The sequence below is a fragment of the Lipotes vexillifer genome, unplaced genomic scaffold (assembly GCF_000442215.2).
Source record: "Lipotes vexillifer unplaced genomic scaffold, Lipotes_vexillifer_v1.1 scaffold239, whole genome shotgun sequence".
NCBI lineage: Eukaryota > Metazoa > Chordata > Mammalia > Artiodactyla > Lipotidae > Lipotes > Lipotes vexillifer.
The window spans coordinates 843528-854651 of record NW_006769620.1 but is presented as its reverse complement, the minus strand read 5'-3'; the positions used below and the strand labels follow the sequence as shown (position 1 = coordinate 854651).

The 11124-nt window shown below is 46.3% G+C and overlaps 1 protein-coding gene across 1 annotated transcript in view; it reads right to left on the bottom strand.

The window, feature by feature from the left end:
• The window catches only part of LRIG1 (leucine rich repeats and immunoglobulin like domains 1), a 128313-nt gene extending 118087 nt beyond the window's left edge, over positions 1-10226 (bottom strand). Inside the window, exon 1 of the mRNA XM_007445668.1 lies at positions 9985-10226. Coding sequence (XP_007445730.1) covers positions 9985-10226 — 242 coding nt within the window. The remainder of the gene's footprint in view (positions 1-9984) is intronic.
• Positions 10227-11124: the final 898 nt, after the last annotated feature.

The window sequence follows — 11124 nt, the reverse complement described above, 5'->3', positions numbered from 1 at the left end:
CCGAAAAAAAAAAAAAAAAAAAAAAAAAAAAGCTGGAGAGGATGTGGAGAAAAGGGAACCCTGGTACACTGTTGGTGGGAATGTCAACTGGTGAAGCCACTGGGGAAAACAGTATGTAGGCTCCTCAAAAAACTAAGAATAGAATTACCATACGACCCAGCAACCCCACTCCTGGGTATCTATCCGAAAAAACAAAAAGACTAATTCAAAAAGATACATGCACCCCAATGTTCATAGCAGTATTACTTAAACTGCCAACATATGGAAACAACCTAAGTGCCCATCAACAGATGAATGAATAAAGAAGATGTGATACACACACACACACACACACACACACACACACACAATGGAATACTATTCAGCAACAAAAAAGAATGAAATTTGCCATTTGCAGCAACGTGGATGGACTTGGAGGGCATTATGCTCAGTGAAATAAGTCAGACAGAGAAAGACAAATACTGTATGATATCACTTACATGTGGAATCTAAAAAATACAACAAACTAAGGAACATAACAAAAAGCAGCAAACTCAGACTTAGAGAACAAACTAGCGGTTACCAGTTGGGGAGGGCAATATAGGGGTGGGGGAACGAGAGGTACAAATTACTGGGTACAAGATAGGCTCAAGGATGTATTGTACAACTCAGGGATTATAGCCAATATTTCACAATAACTGTAAATGGAAAGTAACTTTTAAAAATTTTATTAAAAATTAAAAAAAAAAACAGGAGCCATAAGCTGCTACTTGTTGAGGCTAGGGGATGGTACATAAAATTCATTACATTATTCTGACCACTTGTGTAGATGCCTGTACTCTCCCTAATAAAAAGGTAAGAAAAAACACCCTATACCAAAAGAAGTGACTTAGTTTTTTAAGTTCTTGGCTGCATATCTAATGTTCCATTAATTCAGAATTTTTTTTTTTTTAAATCAGAGTTTTCAGATCTTCCCCTCACTAGAAAGAGAGGCTGTGGGACTTCCCTGGTGGCGCAGTGGTTAATAATCTGCCTGCCAATGCAAGGGACACGGGTTTGAGCCCTGGTCTGGGAAGATCCTACATGTCGGGAGCAACAACTACTGAGCCTGTGCACCTACAGCCCATGCTCTGCAACAAAGAGAAGCCACTGAAATGAGAAGCCCATGCACCACAAAGAAGAGCAGCCCCGGCTTGCCACAACTAGAGAAAACCCAGGTGCAGCAAGAGAAGACCCAACGCAGCCAAAAACAAATAATGAATATAAGTAAAATAAGTTAATTAAAAAAAAAGAATTATATAAGAATGCTGATAATAATGCTTGCAATAATGCCATCATGAGACAATATCACCATAAAATGCCAATATAATAGTTCATGTATGTAAATACATGCCTTATAAGTAATTCCCTTTTAAAAAAGGAAAAAGGAAAAAAGAAAGAAAAGCACCATTTTTTCACCATGCCCTTTTAATGTAGAATTATTATTCTTTTTTTTTTTAGAATTATTCTTATTAATGTAGAGTCAGATTAGATAATCACTCTACCTAACAGGAAAGTGTATGAGCATGAGTGCACATGTGCATATGTGTGTGTATATACACACATACAGACATCCTGCCGTTTCATGTAATTTTAAATCAGTGTGTTCAAGTGTATATCTTACAGTATATTAATAACAAACTTTATGAAGGAAACCTAAGCTTACTAGATCAGTCTTAATTTTTTAGTTAAACAACAACAACAAAAATGGGCTTCAGAATCACATAGAACTGTGTTCGATTCCTGGCTCCACCATTTACAATTCAGAGAACTTGAGACAAATAAATGACCACTCTAAGACACAGTTTCCTCCACTGTACATGGAGTTACTCCATAGGGCTGTAATGTGAATTAGTGGGATGAGAACACGTACATGCACCAGACAAATTCTGAGGATTCAGTAAATTTGATTATCTTCCCTTTAATTCAAACATGAATAATTTATGCAAAATTCTTCCTAACCTATACATGGTACTGTTATTAATAAACAAATAACAGTTAATAAAGTTATAAAACATAATTTTACATTTTTTACTAGTATTTATCTCATGAGACCATTACTGCTAGTTAAGTATATAGCCACTTAGCCTTAAATACTATAATTGGCATTTACCAAGAGAATTTATACTGAGGATATCAAAACTCCTCTCTAGAGGGGGAGGGGGAGGGGAGGGGAGGGGAGGGAGGGTGCCACTGCTGGGGGTACAAATGCTTTCAAACGAAGAGCAAGGCCACTACACAATTTGGAACTAAAGTGAGACTATCCATTCTCCAGTTCTAAAGCGCTCAATTCTTCTCATTGTATCTAACAGGCTATCATCAAGTAGGTAATCCAGAGAGAAAGAATTTATCAGTGCAATGTATGCCCTGGCCAAGATAAGCGCCACATTACTTGAATGGCAAATTATAAACTTGTGGAAGGAGCAAAGGACAGGAAGTGAGGAAGTGGAGGTGGGGGAGGGGGACACTTTGTAAATGCTGTATAAAGGAGTCTTAGAAGAGGAAGTTGTGTGATTTGTTTTTAATCAGCAAAAAAAAAAAAACAAACCTCCATTACCTTTTTTCTTAGCATTTAGGCAACTCTACTGCAGGGCAGACCCTCACCCATTCCATTCATTTTCTTCCTAATAATAAGACAACTTGAGAAAAACAATATTTGCAGATCATAAAAGATTAGAGACCTGGGCACCATAAAAGTTTAAAGAATAATCAATGCAAAGTGCTTAACAAGAGACAGGCCATGCTTTCTTTAAACTCTCTGAATGCCACCTTTTGCCAAGATAAACTGAACAAGCAGTGATTGGAACCTGCATCCTGGTTCATAGGGAAACCAAGATGTATTAGGACTTGCAGAGATGAACGGATTGGTTGTTCACACAATGGGCTTTACCGGCTATGCTAGATTAAATAGTAATAAAGACGCAAACAATCGTAGCCGTTCATGTGGGCAAGGCTGTGAATCACGGCCATTCACAGGGGAAGGGATGCAGGTACAGGTGCATGAGCACAAGCAAATGGCTTTTCAGGTGGCATCCTTGCCAGATTCCTCAGATGACCCTGTGCTCACTGCCCGTGTCCCCTACAAAGTTACTGTACAATGGCAAACAAACCAAAACAAGCGAAAAATGTCAGAGCTCTCCAGCTCTCTGCACACAACCCCACAATCATCTCCCCTCACACCTCCTCCCCCAGACATTTCCAAAGAGAAGTGGGTACAGCGCAGGATTCAGCCGGCCCCAGGCTGCAACCTAACCCTTGATTGGAAGAGCACATCTGCATGTTTCCAAGCAACTGACCGAGCATCTCACAGGGCTCAGTTTCAATGAAACCCTGGGAAATAATGGGATAAAATTATTAGTTTAAGGGCCTCTCACTTCCCGGCCTCCTTCCCCATACCCCACCTCCCAGAAGGGTGATGTTCAGTAGACAGAAGTATTTGCACAACTGGAATACATTTATAAACCACCTCAATCATTTTTGCTAATTGCATAATTCATATAATTTTTTGCAACTGTTCATAGCTTCCCCCCTGAATTTGTCTGAGCTTCCCAAGGGCACATAAAGTTTCACTCTAAACATACCACCAAAAACTTCACGGCAGAAGGCTGTTTGGGTTGTGAGCCCTGCCACCTGCTCACGCCAAAAGAGATCTTCATTATCAGAAAAGTAAACTTTTCCCAGGAAGCCTCTGTCACCAGGAACTCTGACTTGGAGAGACTTGCCATGAGAGGATGAAAAACGTGAGTTACTGGGGCCTTAGCCCGAGGTGACTGATTCACAATGGACTGGGCTGAATACATGTGTCACCTAACTTAGTCTTCACAGCAGCTTAAGATAGAATATTACGATCCCCTTTTTAGAAACAAGGGGAAGAGGTTCGCCACAAATCACACACACAGCTGTAGGGTGGTGGAGCCAGGAATGGACCCTAGAAATAATTTCCAATCTCTTCATCACTATTCCCTCGTGAACGGTGAGCACTGGGTGTGACCGGCAGGAATGAGGCATCCAAATAATTAACAGAGTAAGAGTGAAGGAAAGTTTTGCCCTCACCGGCTCTTTTCCCCATCAATAACCCAAACCAAGACCCAGGGTACAATCGGGCATCAAATGCCCACCCAGAGGACAAAGAGAACACCTGAAGGCAGGACATGAAAAGCACGAAACCCAGGGAAATAGGGAAGCAGCTTTTTAAAAAAAACCGAGCGACTTTTATAAGCAGACTGGGTTTATAGCTTGCGTTTCAGAAGATTATGCGTAAAGTACTTATATTGAAACCACACGTAAAGTATTAAATTATATAAACATACTAGTATAGTATGTTTATACTAAAGCATAAAGCCTTTGGCTAAGAAAAATTCATAAGCAGGCCCCCACCAAAAAAAAAAACCCATAAAAAAACAAAACCAGGGTACAAATTGGCAACTTTCAATTAGACCACAGACAAATCACAATATTCATGTTTTCTGTAATCCTGATTTAACTATTAATTTTGCTTCATGGCAACAATCGTCTATCAGGTTCTTCAGCAGAAAATTTCTCAGCCTTAGTCCTACAATTGGCCAATTATTGGACTACTGGACTACTATTCTAAACCCTGCAGTTATACAGAAAAGAACAACTCCAAGAGGGTTAACTATTGTGAAAATTTTAACCTCTGGTCTTCAAAGTCCTACTTCTTTCCGTGAGGACATAAAAACAGATCTGAGTTTCTGACGGATTCCCACACTTTAATGGGCAGAAGACAGCCACATTACCGACAGACACCATGAACTGAAGACAGGAGGTAGATGGAATGGACCCACAGGTTCAATGCCATGCTTAAGTCATTAAAAAAAAAAACCCGCTAACGGTTCCTAAATTCGCCACCGGCCAGAGAACGTTGGAGATTTTTAGATCCTTCCCCTCGTCTGCCTGGGAACTTTCCTCCCACCTCTCCTCCCTCCTGTCTCAAGACAACGCCTTCAGCCTTTGAAACTGCATCCACTGTAAACAGCTCTGAATATCAACACAGCCCAGAGCCCTGCTCTAAAAGACCCCCAGGCTTTCAAGTTGCAGCTGCTGAGGAGGGGGACGGTCCCCAATGAGTTAATATCACCAGACTCATTCACAAGTCGTTGAAAATCAGGCTTGCTCATGAAACTTGAAGTCTTTCAACTTACGGGGTAAATCAGAGGAAACCCTTTGAGTTTTAAACCAACGACCTTGGTACCACGAACATCCTTGACTGCTTATTGAGCGACTTTCAATTCTACGAATCCCTTTCCCAGATTTCCCTCTCTGGTGTCATTTTTAAAATAACCAATGGCTATTTTAAACAACCTCCTTTCCCGGATAACAGACCTTCCGGGCTACAGCAGGTGCACAGAACTGGGCCGGGGGCATTGTTAAGTCACACAAAACCCTAGTAGCTCTCTCGCATTCCTGTCCACTCTGAAAGAGAAGATGCTGAAAAGCCTCTGCACCAGGGAGACACCTCTGCAGAATAGGGGAGAGGCCCTTTCATTGTGAGCGTGGTGTTTGAGGGAGAGAAAAAGGTCAGCCAGAGGCCATCCCAACGTGCTCAGGGAAGGCTGCGTGGGGAACCCAGGCCAAGGCATTAACACGGCAGGGAGAGAAACTTGCGGCCCCTGGAGCAGGGCTGGAGGGCCCACGCATCCGGACATCCACTGGGAACCAGCTCTCATTACTCTGCTCAGAATCGTCATCTTTCTGGAGATGAAGAATTACTGCCGACAATACATTCAAAAGTCCAAAGGTTGGGAAATCTGGTGACCCAGTGTAACTACGGAAAAGAAAAGCACGCTTCCTTTTAACACAGTCCCTTGGAAAGGAGGGGCAAGAAGAGCCCTGACGTACCCTAGAGGCAAGAGGCACCAGTGGGCCAACACAGTTCATTTGTATTGGGCCCTGGGGGTCTCCCGGCACTTCCTAATTTCACAGTCCTCAAAAATTAGATTTTATGGCCATAATTTCATATCAGAGGGACTTAAATCCTGTCCCTTAAAAAGGCAACCAATTTCATTTCCCAGACTTCCACTTAACTCAAAAAAAGTGTCAGAAAACTCTTAACAGATAAGTGCTCCATCATGCAGGGGAATTGAGGCCAGGCTTGTGACACTTGTTGCAAAGAAAAGGACTCTGAGCTCAGACTAAAGCTGCCCAAAACTTTAAAAGCACTTGCACTTTTCAGATTTTCTCTCTGCCCATTACCCTGTGTTCGAAAGGGTCCCTATTCAGAAAAACGCTTTGCCCACCCCCGCCAATCAGAAGATGTTCACGGTCTGCTGAGTTCTTCTTAAGTGATACAGAGACTCAAAGAGGAAAATGGGCAGAAGGGAAGACCTCAGGGTAATCCAGACAAGATTCTACTTCTTAAAAACACACACACACACACCACACACACACACACACACACACAAGAATCTCAGCTTAGGTTCTGGAACAATTTGGTCATCTGCACTTTAAATCTAATTTGCATAAACAGGATGGAAAGTATTTTCCAAACCCTTAATTCACAACACCCCAACACCTGGGCCTTCCAGCACAGCTGTAAAATTTGAAAGACAAAGGCCCTCTATGCTTCCCAACTACAATGGTAACCACCAAGGGGACCTGTGTTTATTTTCTAATGTAATCATAAGCACCACTTTGGTGCCCAAACCAACAGAGAGGTTCGATTAAGTCACCAGGTTCGGTACTGCAAACACGAAGGGAGACAAAATACAAAGAGACCCAAATCAATACAGTTGTCTTAATGTGACTCAGAAAAACCACACTTGGTGACCTTTAAGGGATGTCCTTGCTTCTGAATGCCATGTCATCTTCCTTCCGCACCGAGAAGGAGAATCATTCGTTCCTCCTCCAGGGCCTGCCTGCCTTCCTATCACAATCCCATTAGGTCATCATCGACCTAGCTGCCAGACCCTGTAAGCAAGCAATACCGTGCTCAACTTCACGCCACAGACAAGAGTCTACGGTAAATTGTGTTTAGCGCGTCTTAAAGAGCTTCGGAAGCCATGCTCTCCAAAACGGTTTCAAAGAAAGCAAACATCTGAGTTCTAAGAAGTTCAACTTCTTCTAAGGTTCTGGGAAGTTGGAATAGGGAGTGGCAGTGCTGGGAGATATTTATGAACGTGCTGGTTGGACAAGGCCAATCGCACCTACGTAATGGGACGGCAAACTCTAGCAATGGCTCAACTACTACAACTATAAGTTACTGTGTTGAATAAGTTATCCTCAGGCCCTGGGAATGAACATATTTTCCTTTCTCCCGGCGCCATTCCAGTTCTGCTATTCAAACTGCATTTACATCCACTATTAAAGAGTTTTATTTTCCTTATGCGGGGCTTAGGAGCAACTCCAAAATTAGATGCACTGTTTACAAAAGCAAAAATAAATAAAAAAATTTTTTAAAAATTCCATAAAGCCACAGGTCCCCTTCTATCTCAAACCCACAGCCTGAAATTGTTTGAACTAGCTGCAGTAAATCTCGTTCATGGGGTTATAAACTAGCTCAAAGCATTTTCTAGATACAATGGACTCAGAGGGTGTAAACGTGGTGAAACTGTAAGATATTTTATTATATTATAGACAGAGACTTTCTCCCCTAAAGTCTTACTGAATCATAGCCAGGAATATAAAAGATATAAATATCCTGATGCAAAATTTAGAATAAGACTAATGACTTAAATGGAGAAATCTGAAGGCTAGGGAAAAATAAAAACACATTTGCTTGCTTTTTCTTTAATCAGAAAAGAAAAAAACTTCACAAACGTTTTTCAAAGGATATACATTCTGTACCGAATACCACATTGCCACATACTAACCAGAAGCCATACTACTCACATCTTAAAATCGAAACAGTTAACACCATCATCAGTATAATCAAGTCTAACTGAAGCTCAAAACAGCCAGTTTGGTATTGACTAATCATCAACTGTGTAAGGAAAAGAGAGAAGACTGCAATTTTAAAGGTATTTATGACTTGTGAAATGTCACTCCTTAGGCAGACAGAAAGCCCTCCAAACAACCAGTAGTTTTGCTCCAGAAATTAAAGGGCAAGCAAAGTGGATCTTGTGGCCATAGGAAAGTGAAAACAGAGGACACCCTGTCCTCTCCAGGAAGCCACCACTTCTGAACTAAGTGCCTTCCCCACGATGCCACTGACACCTGGCATTGGGAGTCAAGTCTTCCAACAGGTGAACACCTAAGTTGTTAGTCTGATCCCACCCACATGATTTAACTTTTTAAAAAACTAAGAGTATGTAAAGGAAAACCCACAATACCCAAGACTACCACAACTAAATACAATACTACCTAATGACAACGCTGGGCTCTATTTCCCACTACCTTACACAGCCACCACCTGTGTTAAAACCCACACCTTGATCACTGGTTTTCCCTAAGGGGATTCCAAAGAAACAGCAGAATACTGAAGAGAAATCCTACACATAAGTCAACGGTCCAGTTCAGAACTCTGTAGGACTGATCACTAGTGATCCATGTGCAGCGTGGTCCAAGTTAAAGATCTGTGCCCCGCTCTCAAAGGTACAGGATCTTCACGTCAGAAAGGAATTAACTTCCCTTCCTTCCCTTCACAGCAACCAGATTCCCAGACCACATGTTCTTAGATCAAGCCACAGGTGTTGGTTAAAACCGGTGTCACCAGTTTTCTTTCTCTTTTTTGAACAGTGAATGTCCCGCCTGAGGTTACTACTGTGCCTCTTCTATATTCTAGGAAAGATGTCCAATTATTCAATTGAAAAGCAGAACTATTCAACCTAGGCCTCTTCTGGAAGGTACTAACAGTTCTGCAGAGATGTTAATTACTGATAACTGGACAGCATTTTGACTCATGGACTAGATTTGTCAGAAATTTGTAAAGCCTATGACATTCTACCATGTTTACAGAAATCTAATGTGGTGTTGTTGTTGTTTTCCTGCCAAACCTCCTGTAAGAAGTGTCCCACCAAGTCTGGATAGGCCAAAATCCGGACAGCACAGAAAAGAGCCTCTTGCGAGTAAAACGCACTCTGCTTAAATCAACCCAGAGTCTGGCACCCTCTTCCAAAGTAGCAATACTCCGAAACTAATTTGCACCATTTATAGAGGAGAAATGCTAGAGGATGGGCCCCACTCCACTGTATCGTCAAGCCCCATGGGTCCCCTAGGGAACAGACAGGAAGGGTCTGGAACACAGTTCCCTAAAATGCCAACCAGGTGGGATCACAGATCTCCAGGAAAGTCAGGCCACCAAGGTCCCGGGGAGATGAGGAGGCAGCTACACACACTCTCACTAATAAATAATGTAAATGGAAGACTGGAGGCAAAAGTCACCTTCATTCATTACCCACTGGAAGGCCAAGCAGCTCAGACAACAGAGAGTTGGGTTACAGAAGAGAAAAAAGGAAACACCCGGGGACCCCCAGACAGACTTCCTCACTCTCTCCCCTCCAGATGTTTCCCACTCTCCACCCACAGACATACACCCTCACCTCCTGACTCTCTACTCACATTCTCTTACCTCCAGAATCCCACCCACTCACCAACTCCCAGGTGGCCTTCAGGAGCCACGCTCACTCACCTCCAGACGCCCACGACACCTTCTTCTCCAATACCTCAAGACCCACACTCACCTTCATACCCCATGACCCACGCTCGATCACATCCTTCCCCCACGAGGTACACTTTCCTCCTCCAGATCCCCAAGACCCACGCTCGCGCACATCCAGACCCTCACGAGACGCACGCTTTTCCCATCCCGACTTCTTCGCACGCACGCCCTCTCTCCTCCGGACCCCCAAGGACCACCACTACGATCCCACGCGAACTGTTTTCCAGCTCATTCAGCTTCACATACAAGCAACTCAATCCGCACCCCTTTCCCGGGGAAACACCCCTGCCGCCCCGTCCCCAAGTGACAGCGTCCCGGGGCGCGGGGAGGACGGAAAGGGTGGCACTCACAGGCTCCGCGTCCAGGCGGGCAGGTCTCCGGGCAGCGCCGCCAGCCCGCGCCCGCCGCAGTCCAGCGAGTCCCCAGCGCAAGTGCAGGCGGCAGCGCAGGGCGCCCGCGGGCCGGCCGCGGCCGATGCGGGCTCCAGCCGAAGTAGCACCAGCAGCAGCAGCAGCAGCAGCAGCAGCCAGTGGAGGAGAAGACAAGGCGAGCGGCGCGGGGCCCCGAGCGCTCGCCGGACCGGCCGCGCCATCTTGTCTGGAGCGCGCAGCGAACTCCCGGCGCTGGGGCTGCGAGGTCCGGGGCGACCGCAGGCGCGGGCGGGCCAGCGGGGGCTCCGCTCAGCACTAGGCTCCGCGCCGGGACATGCCCGCCGGCACAAGTTCTCTCTGCGGCGGCGACTCCGGCGTTCAGCGGGCCCCCGGTGCCCGAGCCGCTCCGCAGCGCCCGGAGGGGGCCGCGAACCCCGCGCCCATCCGGGCCGACCCGCCCGTGCCCGCTGCGAACCCCACGGATCCGGGCAAAGGGTGCTTGGCCGGCGCTCCTCGTTCTCCCGCCGCGCTCCTGGCCGGGCTTCGGAGTCCCCGTGCACGCCAAGTGCCGCCGCCGCTGCGAGGAAGGCGCTCAGGCTCGCAGCCGGAGCTCTGCGCCCGTGGGCATCTTCCTCGCCGCTACGAGCGTCCAGCTGCAGACTCCGGGCTGGACGGCGCGGCCAACCCCGCACTGCTCCAAAGACCCGGTGCGCCTCGCTGTCCCAGCGCCCAAGGCAGAGCGCGCGCACGCAGTTCCGGGCTCCGCACGGCTCCTCCGCTCTGAGAGAACCCCGCACACTTCGCAACCGAACAATCAACCGCTAGCAGCTCGCCTCCCCGGGTCGCAGCCCCGGCCGATCCCCGAGGCCCCGCCCCCGGCCGCTAGCCCTCGCACACCCCCTGGGCTTCTTGCCCCGCAGCCTCCAGCCGGCCCACGTTGGAGGCTTTGCAACAGCGCCCCGCCCCGCCCCCCGCCTGCTGCTCATTGGCTGATGGGGTCCACGGCGGCCAGCTTGGACGCCCATTGGAGCTCTCTCCATGATCCCGCCCCTCCCGCCTCTCGGGCCACCCCGCCCCACTCTCTTTTCCCACCCAAGGTGTGAAGGGCGGGAGACTGGG